The sequence below is a fragment of the Ciconia boyciana genome, chromosome 1 (genome assembly GCF_034638445.1).
Source record: "Ciconia boyciana chromosome 1, ASM3463844v1, whole genome shotgun sequence".
In the NCBI taxonomy this organism is placed as follows: Eukaryota; Metazoa; Chordata; class Aves; order Ciconiiformes; family Ciconiidae; genus Ciconia; species Ciconia boyciana.
Window position 1 is genome coordinate 153692543 of NC_132934.1, and position 21699 is coordinate 153714241.

The 21699-nt window shown below is 39.8% G+C and overlaps 1 protein-coding gene across 2 annotated transcripts in view; it reads left to right on the plus strand.

The window, feature by feature from the left end:
• The first annotated feature begins 345 nt into the window (after positions 1-345).
• TUBGCP3 (tubulin gamma complex component 3) overlaps positions 346-21699 on the plus strand; it is a 59368-nt gene continuing 38014 nt past the window's right edge. Inside the window, exons 1-5 of one of the 2 annotated variants that reach the window (XM_072849855.1) lie at positions 346-668; positions 12418-12525; positions 14332-14399; positions 17784-17861; positions 18496-18713. In XM_072849855.1, coding sequence (XP_072705956.1) covers positions 593-668; positions 12418-12525; positions 14332-14399; positions 17784-17861; positions 18496-18713 — 548 coding nt within the window. In that variant the 5' untranslated portion in view covers positions 346-592. The remainder of the gene's footprint in view (positions 669-12417; positions 12526-14331; positions 14400-17783; positions 17862-18495; positions 18714-21699) is intronic. The other variant, XM_072849854.1, reaches the window with a different exon arrangement.

Here is a 21699-nt window from a genome sequence, read left to right on the forward strand (position 1 = left end):
CCGGGTTTTTGAGGGAGGGGTGAGACGACGTTTTCCAACAGTGGAAAGCTGTTGCAGAACGGGAATTTTCTATTTCCATTTTTGGGAATTTGGAGGACATTTTTGGCCAGGGCTGGCACGCATCACAGGCCTCGCAGTGTGATGCCTGATGCCATCACAGACCAGGTTACTGGTCACCGCCGCATTGCCTTAGGACGCCCGGGACTCCCTGGGGCCCTGCGTGTCCTCCCCCGCCGGTGTGCCAGGCCCGGCGGCGGCCCCGGGCGGCGGGGGCGGGGGGTGCGGCGCCTGCCCCGGAACCTCCGGGCGGCGGCGCGGCGGCGCGGCGGAGCGTGTTCGTGGTGGCGCGCTCCGATGCCGCCCCGCGCGCAGGGGCATTGTGGGTGCTGGGCTGCTGCCGCTGCGGCTTTCGGCGGGTTCTGTTAAAATGGCGCCCTAGGCGGCGGGCGGCGGCGGCCGGGGCGGGAGGTGTCGCCGCGTCCTTGCGCTGCTGAGCGGGGGCCGCTGCCTCTCCTCCTGTCCTCCGTCATCCCGCCGTGCCCCCGGCTCTGCCGCCCGCTGCCCCCCCCCACCCCCTGCCTCCCGGGCGGCCATGGCGACTCCGGACCAAAAATCCCCCAACGTTTTGCTGCAGAACCTCTGCTGCCGCATCCTGGGCAAAAGCGAAGGTAACGGCTTCCTCCCCCACCTCGTCCCCCGCCATTCCCCCCGCCGACAGCTGCTGGAGCCCGCGAGCGGGGGGGGGGGGGAGGAGGGCGTGCGAGCCTGGGGGGGCTGCCCCGGCGGGGCGAGGGGGTGCCGGGGGAGGGCGGGCGCCGTCGCCGGGGGGTGGAGAGGTGCCGGCCCCGCTAGACCGGCCGCCAAGGGCGGCTCCCTCGGCGGGGAGCGTCTTGGCGCTCGCCCCGGCCCGGCGGGGCTTGCGGCGGGGCCAGGCAGCCCGGGCCATCCGCCCCGGGCCTGCGGGCGGCTCTGCTGCCGGCCGGCGTGGCAGCGGTCCGGGAGCCGGAGCTGCGGGCGGCTGGGGAGCCCTGTGGCAGGGGGGTGGGCTTGCGGCGCCTTCGTGTCTTCCTCCTCTTCCTCCCCCAGAGCGCTTCGCTGGCTCCTGACGGAGCCCTCCTCTTGTGGGGAGGGGAGCACCGCTCCCGGGGTGTTTGGGGCAAAAGGTGGCTCATGTACACGTTCAGGAATCTCTGCCTTCCTCCGGTGTCTGCTCAAGTTGAGCCATTGACATCCACTAGGTCCTCTACAGGTCCTCTACATCTTGATGCCGCTGTGATCCTCTGGCAAGGGAATGAATCTCTTGCCTGTTTGCGTAAGTTTCTATCTGTTGCAATCAAGGCAAAGACTCTGTTTTTAGTAAGCAGTTGGAGGGTGGAAAGGAAGAGGTGCATCTGCTAAGTCTCCTTTTTAAGTTGCTCTGTTTATAAGCATTGCTCACCAGACAAATTCATGACATAGCTTTTGTTGTATCTGTTTTCTTGTGTGAGAGATGGCTTTCTTCCCTATTAGTAGTAGCTGTAATGTCTTTTATGGGTTCTTTTCTCCCTCCATGCCACTCTCTTCTGACAAGTCTGTCCTGGTTACCTTTAGGCAGTAACTAATGGCAGTAACTAATAATTTTGAGTATTAACCTGTTGTAGAGAACTGGGTTCAAACTGACTAAAACATGGCCTATAAGTGAATTACTGCGATCTTAGAAGTCTAGAAAATGAGTGACAAGGTGCAAATATACTCGTTGTGTGTCTCAGACTTTATGTTTCCACCTATTGGAGACAGCACCTCACAGTCTCGCACACCATCTGTGTCTCTAAATTGGAAAAATATGGGTTTGATGGATGGACTATTTGATGGATAAGGAACTGGCTGGATGGCCACATCCAAAGAGTTGCAGTCAATGTTGAAATGGAGATCAATAACAAGTGGTGTCCCTCAGGGGTCTGTGTGGGGACTGATCCTGGTCAGTGTCTTTGTTAATGACATAGTGGGGTTGAGTACGCCCTCAGCAAATTTGTGGATGACACCAAGCTGAGCGATGCTGCTGGTATGCTTGAGGGAAGGGATGCCATCCATAGGGACCTTGACAGGCTTGAGGACTGGGCCAATGTGAACTTCATGAAGTTCAACAAGGCCAAGTGCAAGGTCTGACACCTGGGTCAGGGCAGTCCCTGTCAGTACCAGCTGGGGGATGAATGGATTGAGAGCAGCCCTACAGAGAAGGACTTGGGGATACTGGTAGATGAAAAATTGGACATGAGCTGTGAATGTGCACTTGCAGCCCAGAAAGCCAGTCATATCCTGAGCCGCATGAAAAGAAGCATGGTCAGCTGGTTGAGGAAGGTGATTCTTTATAACCTGTTGTAGTGAAAGATGTCCCTGCCCATGGCAGGGGTGTTGGACTAGATAATCTTTGAAGGTCCCTTCCAACCAAACCATTCTGTGATTCATCTGAGAATACTGGAAGAGTTGGGAAGAACTTGGAATCTCCTTGTCTTCAATGAAATGTTGAGTAGGGTCCCCTTCACAGAAACATGCTTAAAGCTGTTGATTGCTGTGGTTTTTGTTTTGTTTTTCCAAAATCCTTTCCTTCTCTATTGCATGTTTAAGTCTTTTGCAAAGCCATAAATTTCCCATTTCCAGAATTGTCAACCTGTAATAGCTCTGTGACAAGAATTTCTGATGTGACATTTTATCAGGATGTGGCAAGTTTCTACTCCTACCTCCCCCAAATCCATGTTTGCTTCTAAACAGTTTAATACCTACTGTGTTTTTATGTAACTATGTGTTTCTTTTAGTAACTGGTTTAATTGTGTGTTAGAGGGTATTTCACATCAGCCTACAATTCTAGGGTGCTATTATAGCTCTGCTTTTAAAGTTGTTTCTCACTTTTAACATTTGGAAATTTTTTTTCTGATACAATTGGTACATGTTCTTATTTAAGAGCACTCAAAACTTTTCAGTACCAGAAATCTCAAATTATTGTGCTAGGTCTGCTCCCAAAAAGAAATAAAAAAATGGAAAAGAAATTGTTTTCTTTTATTAGAGTAGTGGAGACCTCATGAGGTTTTCTTCATGACTCTTTTTTGTAGATTTGAAAGGAGCTGTGATCTAAACTTAATCTAAGCTTATTTCTTGGTATTGAGTATCTTATCTAGGTCTGTGATACTTATAAAACTTAAACAGAGCGTTAGAATAGAAACAGAAATCTGTGTTTATTGATCGTGCTATGAGTATTGAAGAGAGCTGCCTCATTTCTACTGACTTTGGATCTAGTCGTCTTTTTGAAATCATAGTTTCTATACATCTCCCTCTCTTCTGACTGGAGTAATAAGCTTATTTGCAAGCAGTATGTGTTTAAAAAAAAAAAAAGGGCAAAAAAACCACGGAAGAGAACTCTGATTTTTGTGGTTTGTTTTTTTTAAAATAAGTGTTCAACCTGTTCCTCTATGCTGGGATTCTATTCATGTAACTAAAATCTCTTGCATGTGTGTGACTAATGAAAGGGGAAATTTTGCCCAAAATCATGGTAAGCTGCTGTGTGCAACCTGTAGTCCACTGTGTCTGTTCACTTGTGGGTTATCTGAGGAGTTCTTTGAAGTAACAACTTTAAAAAAATCAGTGTGGGTTGTCTGCCACGTTTATTATCACCCATATTTTTATGCATGTGACAGATAGGAAGCCCATCCTTACCCTGCTCTTTATTTTTGTGTTATGGGGAGCTCTAGCACTGAAGACTCGCCCTTCTAACATAAGACTTCTCTTGAAACAGTCAACTGTATTATGTGTGTTAGTTTGTCATCAACTCAGCTATTGATATAAAGCTCATAGAGACTGATAAATCAAAAAGTCTTTGTGGAAGAAATTCTGGTGATGAAAGGTGTGTATGGCATCCTTTGTGTTGAGGTGTGATTCATGTATCCCTAGGTGTCAGGGAAACCACCACACAAGTTATTTAGTGTCTCACTGTTTTTCAGACTTGTAACTCTAATTCTCTTTCAGCACAGGATAAGTTTGAAGTATGGTATTTGTGTGTGGTTAGTGGTCTACATGCAGCTTCCCCCTCCTTGTATACTGATGAAGTTAGGCTGCTTTGTATATACATGTTCTCTTTTTTGAAGAAGACTTTACAAGTGTTATCAGTTTAGTCTTTGTAAGTGATTTATAATGTTCTATTATTTCCACTGAGTTTAGGGGGGGAAAAAAGCTTAGATCCTTAAGAGACTTTTAAGTTCATTAGAGAAATTTCTTGTAAAAATTAGTAACAAGAGGATGAAGTTAGGTACAAACAGCCATCTTTAACCATATGTATAGTTATCCCGCTGCGAATGTCTTGAAATCCTAGCCTTTGATACCTTCCTGGAGTAAGTGCTCTAGTAAAATACAAGGTACTGAAGTAATTGGGTGAAATGTAATGGGTATATAATAGAAAGCAGTTAAGATTTGATGACCTAATGGTTCTTCCTGCCTGTACATTCCCTGAGTTTGTTCTTCAAAAGGTTTCATCTACTTGGCTATGTTCCTTCTCAGCACTTGTGTTTTATTATGTTTGTGAGGAAGCTATGGTTTCAGAAGGAGCTGAAGGTTTCCATTTTTATAATGTCTGTATCATAATAGTGCACTTACAGCTAATGGGGGGTGAGTGGTCTTACGCTGCATCTGTGTTTACATTCTGCGATGCCATGCCTGAAGTCCTCCATAAACCTGATGGAGCTTGTTGTCTGCTGGGGATTCTTTTGCGTCTGCCCATGATGGCCTTAGAAGGCCTCCACCTTCCCCACTTGTTAAAGATTTATGTTGAAAATAATTTGTGCTATGATGGAATGTGACTGCAGAGGCTCCCAGTGGTGGAGCTATCCTCTCTCTCTTCCCACTTTTTTGAGACCATCCCCTAAGTGGATGGCTTGCTTAGTTTCCAAAATCAGTCAGCTGCATAGGCCTAGTTACTGTTTCTTCGCAAACAGCTCTGCTTCTGAGAAATTCATTACGAGGTCTGCTGAGTTAGGTGGAAGAACTCTATTTAAAATAATAAAAAAAAATCTGCCTCAGCATTTGGTTTGGTTTTTTTTTTGGTAGGACTAAGGTTTGAAAGCTCTCTGTTCCTGTGCTTTAGCCAGTTCTCAACTAAGGACTTAAAGCTAGCTTCCCATGGTGCTGCGTCTGCAGTCACTCACTGCGGTTAGTTGGGGATCTCTGCACTCTGCAGTTGGAGCCATTGCTGACCTCTTTCTTCCTCATGTCCTCACAGTGTCAAAGAACTAGTGTACTAGTTCTGCATTATCAATCTTTCTGTATTTATCCAGGCTATCCACCTAACTTTTACACTAACACACCTGATCTTGCAGAGAGCTTGCCTGCCTATGCAGTAATTCCTATGATTTCTTTTCCCTTATTTGTGGAGCCCAGCAGTTATACAGGGTTGCATGCCTCTCTTTGGACAGTGAGTTTAATCCTTCTGACAGAAAGCTTCGTGTTCTTAGCGGTCTTTCACAAACCTCTTGGTAATCTTAGTCAGAGACTTTGTAGACTGCTGTACAGGCTTGTCAGTTGTAAGAACTCATAGTGCCTCCAATGGAATCAAATGGTATTGCTGTAACTATTCAAGCTACATCTGTTTGGTTTTGAATCCTAAAAAGATTTTTGTGTGCCAAAGTGCTTCTGGAGGTGTGCATGCTCTAGAAAGTAGTATTTCAGTTTTCAGAGAGCAGTTTGCTACCTGAAGTCCATCATATGGCTTTAATTTAATCTCTGTAATCTCAGTGGGGGGTTTGTTATTGTTGTGTGTGGGATTTTTTTTTTAAATTTTTATTTTACTTTTTTTAAGCTCTGAACTATTGGAATAGGTCTTAAATTTTCATGGTGAGGGGAAAGCATAGAGTTCATTCAAAAGGTGGTATGGAGGGTTTTTTACCTATGCTAATAACAGAAGAAAATGCGGTTGCTTCTGCAAATGCAGAAAAAAAGTTGACAAGTTAGGCAAAAATTCACAGTGAGGGTAAAGTTCTGAGAAGATTGTGTGACTGAGTTGCAGATAGTCCAGTGGGACATCCTCACATAAATGTGTTTACTGACAATACAACAAGAGCCAACAATATTAACAGAACTAAAGAATAGTTATGTTTCCTGTGCAGTGCTTCAGAGTTTGTGGACAACTTCTAAGTAAGGAAAGGCATGGGAGCGTGTGTGGTTTGAGTTTTATTTTGTGGATTTGCTGGGTTTTTTCCTTTGTAGGAGAGAAGTATGGGGGCTGGAAAGATGGTTATTTAGGAATAACTTAAAATGCTTCAAATAAAAACTTGTATGAACACAGTATTTTTATGTTTACATTTTATAATTTGTTTTTACTGTTATTTTTCCTTCTGATAGAAATGAACTTAGAGAAGTTTAAGATAGTTGACTAAAGCAGAAGACTGATGCAAAATTAATTTTTTTCAGGAATACTTCATAACTGCGCTGGTCCTAAAATTACACTTCTCAAACACAATGTTTTCTAGAGGAACAAGCAGTTTTGCTTACAGTGTGTGTAGATTCTCTTAAAAAAAACCCCAAAACAAAATAGTAACACTAATGGCTGTGTTAAACAGTTAAAAAACACTAATAGTAACACTCTAGACGAGTATTTTAGTTTATCAGTATATGACATCATATTAATGCAATTGCTTTTTTTTTGCCACTAATAATTCATACCGATGTAGAACTTCTGATATATTTAAAACAGAGAACATACAGCAGCATTACTGTATTGACAAACTTGGTATCTGCTCACGGTATATGTGAGAAGGTTCTCAAGTTTTACAGCTTTTCTTCCAGGCTTAGTTTTGCAACAGTAGCACATTGGGTGTTTAAGCAAACACTTTCTTACAGGAAAGAAGTTTGTTTTTTTTTCTTCAGCATGTGTTGGATGGCAGCATCTGTGTCCAAGTAGTTTGCAGCAATAGTTATTAGCCGGTAAGTGCCACACATAGAGCATTAAACGCAGTTTAAACTGTAATTGTTTTACAATAATTTCGCATCTGCATTTAAGCAAAACTGTTGTCTGGGATGACAGACAGCTAACTGGAAGAAGAGATAGTGGAGACAGTTTGCTAATCTCTAAAGTCTTTTGAGAAAGAAAGTTATTACTGTTTGGTTTAGATAAGCTTTCTTTAGAATTGTCCTATAGTTTAGAAATTATGCTTACAGACAAATTGAAATAACCGAATATCTTCTTTCCAGGAAACAAAGTTTCTCACAATTATGATACATTAATGTTTGGAAACATGGTTTCAATTGGTACTTAGTTTTTCAGGACATTGGGTTTTTTTCCCCCTCTGGATACTTCAGTGGACCCATAGCTGACATGTTGAAAGAAATGTGTAAGACTGTAAAGTGAATTTCTGTAAAGTTAGAAGCTTCTTTTTAGCAAAAGACTTGCTGAATTTCAGCATTTCCTCTGAAATACTGGCTTCTTGGAAGTATATTGGCCAATTGTCTCTTCATGTCTTAAACTTTTCCTTTAAACTTTATTTTTTGTCCTATTTCTCCTTGCTTTTTTAATAACCAGATTCTTCCTATGCATTGTTTCTATATTGTTTGCATGTGCTACACTTGTATTTTCTGCAGCTTTAAAATGCTGTTATCTGCCTTTTGAAGTAGTTCAGTTTTAATACTGCATTGTTCGTAGGAAAGTTTGAATGGCTGGGTGGAGTATAGATCTTTGAATTATTGACAGATTGCTGTGCTCAAAGGAGAGAGTTTTAATTTTTTTTTTGGTGATTCGCAAGTGCTATTTCTTTGTTCAGCTGTATGGCTGCTTACCAGTATCATTAATTGTGTGTGTGTGTGTGTTACTTAAGAGATATAGTCTGAAGGGGAGTGGGTGTCTCTATCTGCATTCACTGCTCTGGTCAGACTCTGGAAAACAAGTCATGATCAGTGTTATTTTCCCCCCTTACCTGACAAACAGCTGCATCAATTTCATGCATCAGATATGTTGAGCTTGCTCTTACATAATAGATTCATGCCGTAATCGCTTTTTGATGAAGAAGGATGTACACATACATAGATACAGAGCTGTGTATTTTAAGCCCGTCTGCTGTCATAATGGCTGTTTTTTGAGGAGGGAAGCCATTAAATGTGTCTATTAGTTATAAACTATGTGAATCTTTTTTTTACTGACAGATATCCGTATTAAGTTATGTTTAATCACTTTAGGTGCTGAAGTTATTTTACAGACTTAGAAGAAATAATCTGCTGAAGAAAATCCCACAGCAGGGAGTTTTGTTTGTAAAAGAGAAGCTGGACTTGATATGAATAAAACATGAAAATCTGAATAAAATATAATATAAAAACAGTCTTGCTACGATGCTGTTGAATTGCCAGTGCAAATCTGTATGTGTAAAGAGCAGATAACTTTGTTCCATATTGTTAGTAGTGTAACAGGTTTAATAATCAGAATTTTTTGATGGAATTGGAGTCTTTCAACTAGAGATCTCTATCAGATGCCTTGTTAAGGCAGTATGGAAAAGACTATACTAAGTTTCTGTGCTTTAACTAGTCTTGCTATCGTTGGTGTTGAAGGTTATTATGGAAGGTTATATATCTTTCTTAAAACTTCCCCATTACAGGGAAAAACCCTGCTACTTACTATTAATAATGTATCTGTTGTGTTTTTTAATTAGATTGAGGACTTATGTTTAAATCTTCAAGGTTTCTGTCCAGAAACTTTCACATGTGTTTCTTTGTCTCTCAGTCTTGCCATCAATATTCCCTTGTACCACAGAACTAGAAGCGTGGGTAGCCTTTTGAAAGGTCTAGTGTCAGAGGCAGATTGGAAAACACACAAATGGCAAAGTCCATGATTTTCTTCTCTTATTTTGAGGGGAAATCCCTATTCCAACATTATCAACCAAAAAAACCCCACCCAAACTTGTGGCAACATATAGCTGTCTTTCTGAGTGAGTTCTTCCGGAGAAATGAAATTCCAGAGAGTTTCTAGACACTTTGTACACATCTTTGCTGGATTTTTTAAATTACCTCATCAGGTGACTAAAGACAGTAAACCCACTTGGTTTCTCATGGTGTGGATCTTGGTTCACTTGAATTTAATCTAAACCCCCAAAATCATAGGGAACAACAGAGAGGAAACACAGCACTTAAATCTTTTTGAAACACTGATATGAAACATTTTGTGCAGAAGCCAAAGAATTTTTAAAAAGTGAATAAACACAGTAAATACAGCATTGCTTACATGGAAAAACTGTGCGTTGTTGTTCAGTGTAAATAAATAAAATGTAATGCTCTGATTTTTAATTTTTTTCTCTAAGCATTAAGCTTACTGATAATCACAGTATAAATCATAGCATTACTGAGAAGTTAGCAGAAGGAGCTGAATGAATAATGCCCAATTGTCCAGATATAGCAGAACTATGTTTTTTAAAATCAATTGCATATTTTCTTACTCAACACTCTTTTTAAGATAAACATACTGTGATATACTGCAAGATCATAAATGTATAGGGAACAAGTTAATTCAGTAAAGTTAAATAAGTCTTTCCTGTGGATTTGTGTTGCAAGTTTTCTGTGCAGTAAACCCCCTGCATTCCTCAGGTGCAATACTGCCTGCTTGTACTCTTATTCCCTGTAGCTCTCTTCAGAAAACCCTCTTACCTCATCCTCCAGCTCTCTGTTCCTTCGTGCTCGCTGGCTGCGGTCCGGGCATGATGCGGTACCTGATACTGCTAATTCGATGGAGACAGACGAGAGGGAATACTTAACGACTGCACTTTTGCTGCCATCTCTCCCCCCAGGGAGAGCTGTTTGGGTGTTTGTTCTACCAGTCCACAGTTTCCATGAAAGCTGTTTAACTTGGTATCCCTGAGACTTCTATCAAATTTATTTAAAAAAAAAAAAAAAGTTAAAGGGTAATCCCTAAGGGATAGGGTGGTGCAGGTGGACATAGAAGTTAATTTCAGAATATAATTTTTCTTAGAAAACCAGGGTAATGCATCTAGTGAGCGAGGAGGAACTGTAGGGGGAAGTTCTTGTGGCTTTGTTGTGGTTGGGGTGTGTGTGTCTGGGTGTTTGTTGTTTTGTTTTTTAAGACAACTATTTATGGGGGTTTGTAATTGCTTCTTTCTTTTTATATTTTTCTATAACTTGTATTGAACTAGTTTACTGGAGATCCATTCTCTCCTGCTTTTTAGTGGATAATCAGTGAGGGAGTTCATTATTTAATCTACATACATGTCATAACTGATAAAGTACTTTGGTATCAACCCTTGATCCTTCTCCTAACTTTAGTTCAACCAAGATGCTTGACCTGGAACTCTTGTAGCAATTTTATTTTTAATTTGTAGCCCATGTTATGTCACTATAGCAACACACCAAAAATATTTAAGAATGACTAGAAAAACCTAGCTCTTGCCTAACTGCTCCTAGGTACACAGTTGAGGAATTAATGAACAACAAAATTCTTACTGTTGTTTGGGATAACTTAGTGCCAGTATTTGACTTTAATTGGCCTTGCAGAGTACTTTTGGAAATCTTGAGTTGTTCTGTAATGACATGCATTATACATAAGAATTACTCAGAAACACTTCCTCATACTTACTCTTCCCACCTGGTTCAGCTACTGGTAGCTTAAACTCAACTGATGAACTATTAAATTATTTTATATGTGTATTTTCAAGTCCTTAATGCAAATGAGAGGTTGCTTAGTCTAACAGTAGAACCATTCTTTCTAGGAGACATTTAAGATATGCAGATTTGTGACCTTGCAGTAGTCTGGATATTGACATTTTCTTCCGTGGAAGTAGAACGATACCCTTGCTCCTTTTGTAGTACAATATTGTCAAATACTGTTAAATATTAGTGATTCTGTCTGAGCAGACTTTTTTCCTGAATTTGTGAAGTACTGCTTTGTGTGAACTGGTTAATGTTTGCTGGTTTACAGTTGTATTCTAGTAGATTAGTGGGTGGCATTTATATCACAAGACAGTCAAAAACGGGCATTCAAAAATAATGTAGCACATTCTGATTTCAAATTTATTTGTTCCATAAATTTCTGGAGATTTTAATGCATTTAATCAATAATTGACTCCTAGTATCTCCCAGGTAATTTTTTTCAATTGTCAATATTAGTTAATTTAAGAGATGATCCAACGCCTAAAATATCTCTACTTTTAGTGGACCTTTACCCTATTCAATTTTTCTGTTCCTTTTGTACGTATTTGTCCAGGCCAGCATCCTTTCTTTTTCCTTGGCTGAACCATTGCTGCATTACTCTACAATTTTCTCTGAAAGCTGACTGCTTAACGGACTAAATAAAACACATGAGGAGTCTGATGCATTTGCACACAAAACTGTTATATACAGAACAGACTTAATACGCAGAATTGCTTGGATGATTTTTTTTTTTCCTGAAGTAAGGAAGTGTAAGGATTCAAGTAGCTGCCACCATGCATTTACACTTACTTTTTCTTACGTACCTTTCAGCTCATGTTATTACGGTTATTCCTTAAGAGGAGTAGAAATTTATCCGACATTTTGTAGGGGCACTTGACATATCTGTAGGGTTACAATTTGATTGATTTTTCAGGTCAATAAATGGGTGACTATGCTGTAGAGGCACTAATCCTGAGATGACCCTATCTCAGTGTTACCAGACTGTTATCTTCCCAAAAAGCAGAGATTCCTGCACTAAAACAATACTGTTCAGCAACACTATTAAAAACAGAATTATTGCATGATGAAGGAGCAGTGGAGGGAAGTCACTGGCTTGTGACCTCTCCATTAGTATCAATATTATGCATTGGAATATGATGCCAATATCTCTGAGCTAGCTTTGAACCTAAGTGGTGAAACCATGTAAACTGGTTTCAAAACAAAACAAAAAAACTAAAACCAACACACAAACTGGTAAAACCACTGTTGTGGATATCTGAGTAAAGATCCACAGGTAGGATAATCCAGTTTTGGTGCCTGGTAAGACAGCATGCCTGGTGAACATGGCCATCTTGTTCCTATGTGTGAGCTGAATTTGTGATTTTGTGCCAAGTCCTGTAGCATTTCAGTCTGTGGAGAAGGGCAGAGCCAGCTGAAGTGTGCTAATGCTCTCTAGTAAGTGGGTAGGCCTAAGTGTCTCTTCCATCAGCACAGAAGAGGAAAGGCTTATTCACAAACTTAAGTGCAATTATTTTGCAGAGTGTATACAGGTGAGTGCGTTTGAAGTATAGCATTGATAATATGCTCATGGTGACTTTACTGCCCTCTGGTTAGAAATGTGTCTAAGGATTATAGTATAACATCTGATCTAAGCCAGGTACATTTATGCCAGATTCAGCCATAGCAATGCAATCTCATGTCTAACTTTTTAAAATTTATTTATTTTAATAGAACTTTAACACGCTGTTTGACTGAGAGAGTTTTCCTTTTTTCTTTCAGCTGATGCAGCCCAGCAGTTTCAGTATGCAGTGAGAGTTATTGGGAGCAACTTTGCTCCCACCGTTGAACGGGATGAATTTCTTGTAGCAGAGAAAATCAAGAAAGAACGTAAGTGCATCTTTGTTTCTTTCTTAGAAATAGGAATGGAAGTTCTTCAAGAAGTTATCTGATCAGTTTATTCCTCTGAAAATGGGACAACTCTGCCTCACAGATAGTTATCTAATCTGCTACTAATGCTCACCCCCTGAAAATCTCATGGCGGAAATTCCATTAATTCCCCAGTTAGTATTCCTGAGTGGCTATTTGTATTCACAGCTCAGATTTTTCTGAATGCTCAGCTTAGACTTCCCTTGCTGCCATTTACTTCATATCTTAGCTACCATGAAAATAAAGAACAATTAATATTGCACTACTTTCACTTTATTTCATAGTTCTTTCTCGAAGACTGATATTTTTGTGATGTGCACTTCAGAAATGTTACACTTTGGCACAATTAACTTCATGAGCACCCGTGTGAAACTTGCTGAATGAGCACCCTGGGAACTGATAGAATTGTTTGTGACTTACCTGGTATTTCTTGCATTCAGTTTCTCTACAAGTTTATCTGCAACCACCTTCTCAAAACCAAAACATTAGACTGTGACAGTGTAAGTTATGTTGCAGTTATGTTCCATTGTGCTCTATGCTGCTCTGAGTCGTGTTGCACCGTGTGAATCCAATGGGGATGTGATGCATTCTTCTTGAAAAGCCAAATACTGCTTTCAGCAGATGTGCTCTACAGTAGAATGTCCAGAAACAATTACTTGAAGTATGCTAATTAAATTAAAGCTTCATATCTGAGCTTTGAATATTCAGTCAGGGAGATTGAATTAGGGTAACTGAAGTCAGTGGTTGTAACTGTTTTAAAGTACATATGTACGTACTGCTGACACAGAGCTTCCATGGCTTGCTGATAGGCAAATAAGCCCATCAAAATTTCTCTAGATGCAACTCCAAAACACAGTATTCTAAAGTATGCACTTTCTGCACGAGCTTTTATGTGCTTTGGCTAGTACTAGCCAGCACAGCATATATTCTATTGCCAGGAGTTTTGAAGAGGGCATCTCCTTCATCTTCCTTCTCCCCAACTTCAGCTTGTAGGCTGAAGTTAGTGGTCATGTAAGAAGTAATTGGATGTATCCTTCTAACTTTACGTTTATTTTGGAGTTACAGTGCAGGAAGTGACTTATTTGGCAAAATGTACTTAGCAGTGGCTTTTGATGCTAATTAACATTTCTAACATTTAACAGCAATTATTTTATTATTAAGGTTTCTTCAGATGGTTTTTTTTTAAACATGGCTCTTTCTGATGTAGCATGGCTTTTCTGAAGACATCTTAAAGCTTGAAGATGTTTTTCCTCTGAGCAAAGACTTCTGTTATGTTACAGTGATCAAGACTGTTACTTTTCTTAATATATAAAAGTTGTGTGACCTTGGAATTTTGCTTGACTTTGATCAAGTGGCATTACTACTTTTGTTTCTCGCTTTTATTGTCTAAAATAGGAACAATTACACTTAGTTTTGTGGAGGGCTTTATAGCATTCTTTAACCCATATCTGCTTTCAGTTATGTTTTAAGTCCCTAAACCTACAGAATGGCAGACTAGACTTTAAAAGGGCACTTATTTAGAAGGTGTATATTTTTATTGTGCTAAGAAAAACAGGTACTTACATTGCATCACTTCTGATGCAAGAATTTTCAGGGCTCTAATGCAGATGACATGAAAATAGGCAAAACTGTATGAGTAAATAGAGTGAAACAGTTAAGCATCATTATGCTTTCTTGGGTACATTTTCCAATTTACCACAAATATTTCATTTCAGACATGACTATTATACTTCTTTCAATTTTTTAATCTATATTTTTTTTTAATAGTTGTACGACAAAGAAGGGAAGCAGATGCTGCTTTGTTTTCAGAACTCTACAGAAAACTCAGTTCACAGGTAGTGTAATAAATGTATAAAGAGCAAAGAAACTGAAAGCACACATATGCATCCTTCTGATGTTATAGAGTTGTTTGGATAGCACTCGGGTCATTAACGGTATTTTTGCTGAGAGGATGGTTGAATACTGGAACAGATTGCTTGGGAAAGTTGTGGAGTCTCTGTCCTTGGAGACAGTCAAAACCTGACTGAACACAATCATGGGCAACTTGCTATAGATGATCCTGCTTTGAGCAGAGGGGTTAGACTAGATGATCTTCAGAGGTGCCTTCCAACCTCAACCATTTTGTAATTTTTGTGAAAAAGTTTGCAAGTTACTTTTTTTTTTTACTACAAGCTGTTTGCTATTAATTAGAAATTAATTTTGATTTAATTGTAAATCAGTAGAGAATAAAGGATACATGTTTATTTTGAGTCCAGTTACACAAAGGAGCACTTCATATGAAGGAAGGAACTCTGTAAAAAGAAAGTGTTCATTTTTTTAATATGTAAAACTGATGAATTTTCTCATTGTCATTTCTTTTACAGCAATGCCTTGCAAGTATATTGATTTTATTAATCTAGGGTTTAAACAGTCCTCATGCTTCTGAATTTCAAAGTGCTCCAGATCTTTAATGTTGAAGGTTAAGGGTTTGCTGACTTTGATGATTCTGCTAACATCAGTGTTAATCAAAGAATACTGCATGTTGATATTCTGACAAAAGATGTTAGTGTATAGAAAGCCCACGATGCAGGAAGATGGATCAGGTGAAAAGGGGGAAAGATGTGAGGATTGAAGTTTAGCTGAGGTAGGTGAAAAATGACTGCTGCTAATCTGTTCTGGATTCTCCATAACATTGAGTATTTAGCAAGGTAGAATATGGTGGGCAGTAATAAAATAAGATTCCCAGTTGTCATTTGCACATACCTGATTTTTGACAACAAAAATTAGTTAATGTAAAACATGATGTTTTCTATGTAACAGAAAATTTGTCCTTATTTTGCTCTTTGTATTTAGGAGAAATGTTTTTCTCTGTTCTTTTGCTTTTTATTCATTTACAAATTTATGTATAGATCATAGCTGAGTTTTAAAGGATAATACTAAGATTTTAAGATGACAAAAAAGTGATTCTGTGGAGAGTATGAGTAGTCAGAACTTCGTGCTGCTCTCCTCTCATCCATACTTAACTTACTAGTTTGTTAGTGCTTGGAGCTAAAGTTACTGTGTAACTCTTCCTGTTTTCCTTATCCTGTGGGTTTGTGTATTATTTGCATTGGTCTGTACAGTGAAGCAAGTGTCAGTAGTTTGCAGAAACCCATTCCAATAACCTCAGCCATTAGTTTCAGCCTCTTCTTGCATGGATTACACTATCTGATCTTGCTCTTTTAATACAGATTTTCTGTAACATGTTTCTGTAGCTTCTGTGCTGTGTTGCCATACTGTTGCATTTGACAAGCGATATAGCTGCAGAGCATGATGGCTGTAAACTTTGAAACAAAGTGCCTTGTCTATGTTCATATCAGTTTGGTTATTCTTCCAAATGTAACACAAGCTTACATCAGCTATCTCCTCATATTTTGCTGTCTGCTCAAATGTTTGAGGTTCTTTTAACCTTCTGTCTTTTTTTTTTTTTTCTGTGCTAGCCTCTTGTGTCCATGAAATGGTATCATCTGAATACTGCCTTCTTTAGAATTCACTCTACCAATTATTATTCAATCTGCTGTTAGGTTTATTACTAATGGTGGACAATCATTTGTTTTCCCCATGAAAACAATTCCCCCTTAGGGAAAGGCACAGAAGGAATATGGCTTTTCTGAATCAATGAGGCTTTTTCTTCCTCCAGCAAGTCTCTTGAAAGCAACTACGAGAAAGAAAAAACCTTGTGTGAAACTGTTCTAACTTCACTTCATCCATTACTCTAAAGAGAAAAGGAGGTCAGTGCTCATTTTAGTGGCAGCTTGCCAGTTGAGCAAACCATGCTTCTTGAGGCACTTAGACTTACTCTGTCCTCGCCAGTAGAAGTGGTAATGTTGCTGCTCCTTCTTCACCAGTTGTTAATGAGTGCTGGGTTAGTTAATTGCAACAGATGCAATACATCTACTTTTTGCTTGTTGTTGAGATCAAAGCAGAAGGTAATAGACTTCTGCTCTACATAAAAATATAAATGTCTCCTTCTATTCTTATATAACAATGTAGAGTTTCGGTAGGTTTGGTTAGTGGGCTCTGTCCTGAAGAAATAAATGTTCTATGGCCAAAATTCTTATACCATGTAACATATACAGACAAAATGCATAATTTGCATAGAAACAGGAAAAATAGAAAAAGGTGAGAATGAAAATGTGTTTAAAAAAGAGAATTTCAAAGTGACCTTGAAAGTGGTTTTCGTAAGAGGGATAGCACTGAATTACATTGTTTCATAAGGGATGGAATCTTTGTTGAGGCTTGGTTTGACTGAAGTTTCCTTTGTATTCAACATTGCTTAGTATTCCAGACCACAGCCTGATCAATATTGGAGGGAACTTGTATGAGTTTCTTTGACTTACTCCACTGCTTAATGTCCATTTTAAGGTTCTATGTCCCTGATGAATTCAGGTGTAAGCATTACTGTCACAGAACTACAGAGTAACATATCTAGAAACATATGTGTATCTAAAATAAAAATTTTAATATTTGCCATAACTCTTCTCTTCAAAGTGTTCTTTTTGTAGCTTGGGCTTTAGCATTGTTCTGTCTTCTGCTGGTAAGCTTTCTGCTGAGATCTAAAGCTGCTGAGAGTGTTATTCTAACAGTCTGTATGTATCTGTCTATTTGTCAGTTTGCTAGAGACTATATTGCATATTCCTCAAGTTTAATGTTAACAGTGTCTCTGTCTTAAGCTGTGAAAATGTTGGTAGCTCTCTTAAATGGCATTTAAAGTAGTAGAAATTGAAACTCTCAAACTTTTGAAGCCTCCCTTTTAAGGAGAGTGAAGGGGAAAGTGAAAAAAAGACAGTTCTTTGCTTAAAATGGTACCAGGAGTTTTCCTTCTTCACCTTTAGGTTAGAGTAGCATCTGCATCTGAGATGTTTTAAATGGTGAGTGTGTGTGTGAATGCTGGTAAGAGTTCAACTCTATATAAACCTCTTTCTTAGTAGCTATGAATTGTAAATTGAGTGTACGTGCTGATCTCGAGCAGGTGAGAGTTCATGATTTGAACACAGTGGAGAAAATTTATAAAATTAGCAATACAGAGGCTGCACTGCACATTCCCAGTTTACTCAAGAATGTGGCTCTTATTTTGTCTTATTTGTGTGAAAAATTGATTTATATGTGTACATGTTAGTAGGCTGGGTAATTAAAAAAAATCTGTTGTTATCAAGAGTTAAAACAAACTAATTTCTGTTTGTCTTCATCTTTTTTTAAAGGGCATTTTGAAAAACAAATGGTCAGTACTCTACCTCCTGCTTAGCCTTAGTGAAGATCCACGTAAGCAGTCTAACAAGGTAGGTGAGGAGACCTTTGTTACTTCTGAGAAACAGTAAATGTGAGTCATGTATATTAGGTGTCATTAAGAATCACTATCCAGACTTAACCAACACCTCAGGTTGTGTTTGTGGTGTTTGTGTGTAAGGCTGAAAGAAAGAACACACTTAACACAAGTATCTGCAACTTTTTGGGGTGTAATTTTTTTATACTAAGTAAATGTAAAAATATGAGCTGTCCAACTTTTGTAGCTGAAGTGACTTTATTAGATGGGTGATTTTTTTTTTTGTTGGCTTTCTGCTTGGTGGTGTAATGTCTGCTCATGTGTTAATGAGTTTGAAATGGAGTAGGGAGAGCAAAATTCCTCCTTTGGTTGCAGCTCTGCTAGCACAAAAGTGCTTTTTTGTAGCTATTGCTAATGACAATTCACAGGCAAAAATAAGCTATTTTGCTGAAAGTAGTTCTGCTCACTGCAAGGGTCTTGCTTTTTTGTCATTATAATTGTAACAACAAATTTTTCTTTGCATAGACGTGGTCTTCAGTTATTTTGTTGCGTTCTTGAATATTACAGTCCTGTTAACTAAAGACATGACTTAAAGCAACTCACAAATCTTTTCTTTTTATTCCTCTCTTTTCAAATCCTCTCCTTTTCAGGTATCAAGTTATGCCACACTTTTTGCTCAAGCATTGCCACGGGATGCTCACTCAACCCCTTACTACTATGCCAGGCCTCAAAGCCTTCCGTTGAATTACCAAGACCGCAGTGCTCAGTCTGCCCAGAGTTCTGGCAGCATGGGGAGCAGTGGGATCAGCAGCATTAGCCTGTATGCCCTGAATGGGCCAACACCAACTCCGCAATCACTCCTTCCAGGGTAGGTTAAACCGTTTTACCTTACAAATAGGTTTGGGGAAGACTAGAGATGATCTGCTCTTTTTTTTTTTTTCCCTTTCCCCCACCCTCCCCATTTGTATGCCATTGGAAATTCCACTGTAGGTGCATATGAAACCGAGTTCCTTAGCTGAACAGTTCAAATATCGAGTGCTGTCATATGACCATGTGAAGCCATAAATGGCTGGCCAAGTGTATCCATTCTTAAATTTAATCTTAGCTATTTGCTGAACAGCTGATATTTCACTGGATCCACTCCTTTGGATTCTAGTGCCAAGTCCTTTTCCAAATTTCTCAGTTCTCTGAAACACTTTAAAATAGTCTTTGTCTTTCTCCTGTAAACACCTTGGATTTAAAGTCCTCACTCAAGTTCCTTTTACTAAGCATTCCCTAGCCAATGTCAACTTAGTAGACTTACCATCCTCTATTTTCAAGTGGGTGACCTTTCTTGCATGGTCTGACTTTTTAAAGCATGTTCACAGCAGGTTGGCCATTGTACTAGAGCAACCTTGCATCTTGAGTAGACAAGTGTGGTTTTTTTTTTTAAAAATTATTATACAAGAGTTGATTAAAAAAAATCACCTATGAGAAAAAAAAATCCAAACCCACCTACTTTTCAGCAGTGGTTTAATTGTCTGTTCATACCAAGATGAACCTACATTTGGAACTGAAACATTCAAATACCAAATAGTTCAGATTTTTTGATGAGTAAAAGCTGGCCATTGTAAGCTGTAAGATGATTACCCAATTATTGACTTCGTTAAATAAGCCAACACAGACAGTTACATGCTCAAAATCTGAGCCCTTCTTGTGCCATTGGATATTATGTTGTATTACCCCTGCAGCTCTACAAAGCCTGACAGAGATGCACTGCAGAGTTTATTCCATGGAGGGAAAATGAACATGTTCATAGTCTGTGAGAGGGAGCAGTTCAGTGGTCATTCTGTAATATATACCTGGAAATACATTGCTTCATAGAAGTTGAGCATGGAAAAGTGAACAGAATGTTACAAAACTTGTAAAAGTGAGGACTGTACTTATTTGCGTAGCTGTTTCAGCCTTGAATGAAAAAGCCTGGAAATAAAGCCTTTGTCCAAAAGCAATGGAGATATCGCTTTTCAAGAAACTGCGGTTAACGTCAGAAAGACTCAAGAGAATATAATCAAAGGAAAAAAAATCATCTTAAAGGATGCAGAAATGAGCAAAGCCCTATTATTTTGTCCTAACAGAAGCTTCATGGGTTATGATTTGACCAAATTCCTAATATAAGGCTAATTTATGGAAATTTCTTTTAATTTCTTTCCTTTCTCATAATCAGAAGAGAGGAGGACACCATATCTTTGTCTCTTAATTCTCCTCCCCACCCCCAACAGTCGGGAAACAAACACAAAATTGTAACAAATGCATTTTCAGAAAGTACCACAGCTTTATTTTGAGTTGAAGGTGTTTTTTTAATATTGTGTATTTGAGATGATTTATAGAATTCATATTATGGAACTAATAACCAGTGCTGACACAACTGGATTTTATTGTTATTAATATGGTTTACAATACAAATACTTTCTTGATTTTTGTCAGTACTAGGTTCGTATGGTGTATCTTGGATGCACAAGTAGAGGATATCTTTAAGCTAGGAACATTGTGGGAGGACTGTGCCCCACAGCTGAGTGAGGAGGTGGTAGACCAGGTTAGTAAGCAAAAGGTGCAGGGCCATGTGGTCAAGAGGGACCTTGTAACCAACAGAGCAGGGCAGAAGGTGGTCCACCCAAGTGTGTGCACACAAATGAGGAATGTGGAGAGGACAGCCTTATAAGGGAAGCTCTCATACCTTTTCTGAGACATCAGCACAACTTTGCTGGAGTGCCTACACACTAACACATGCAGGATGGGGAACAGACAGGAGGACTTAACAGGTCTGTGTGCAATACTAGGGCTATGATCTCATTAGGGTCACAAAAACATGGTGGGATAGTTCGTACCACTGCCATGTTGCAGAGGGTGGATAACAGGCTCTTCCAAAAGGACAGGCTAGGATGGCAAGGAGAGGAAATTGCTGTTTACATGAGAAAGCAGCAAGAGTGTATGGAGCTTTGCCTAGGGACAGATGAGGTACCAGCTAAGACTTTATGGGTTAGGATTAAAGGGCAGACCAACATGGGTGATGCTGTAGTGAGCATCTGCTGTAGACTGCCTTATCAGGAAGAAGTAGATGAGGTCTTTAGACAACTGGAAGAAGCCTTACATTTGCAGGCCCTGATGTTCATGGGGAGCTGTAATCACCACAATATCTGCTGGAGATGAGGAGTGCTTCAGGCACAAGCAATCCAGAAGGCTTCTGAAGGGCACTGATGGTAACTTTATGATGCAGGTGATTGAGGAGACGATGAGGAGAGGTTCTTTGCTAGACTTGACTTTTTTAGACAAGGAAGAACTGATTGGGAAGGCAAAGGTTGGGGGCAGCCTTGGCTGCAGTGATTGTGAGATGGTGCAATTCAGGATTCTGAAAGGAGGAAGCAGGGCAAAAAGCAGGATCCCATCCCTGGACTTCAGGAGAGGAGACTTGGACTCTTCTGGGATCTGCTTGGACGAATCCCATGAGAGACTCCCCTGGAGAAAAGAGGGGTTCAGGAGAGAATGGAATAGTTCAGTTTGAAGGGACCTGCAATGATCATCTAGTCCAACTGCCTGACCTGGGAGCTGGTTGATATTCAAGGATCACCTCCTTCAAGCTCAAGAATGGTCCACCCTGACAAGCAGGAATTCAAGCAAAGGTGGCAGGAGGCCTGCATGGATGAACAAGTTGCTCCTGAAAAAACTCAGACATAAAAAAGTGTACAAAAGATGGAAGCAGGGGAAGGTGCAGAGGGGCATCCAGGGTGCAAGGAAAGCCCGAACTCACCTAGAGTTGAATCTGTCAAGGAGCACGAAGGGCAACAAGAAAGCATTCTAAAGTACATAAGCAGTAAAGG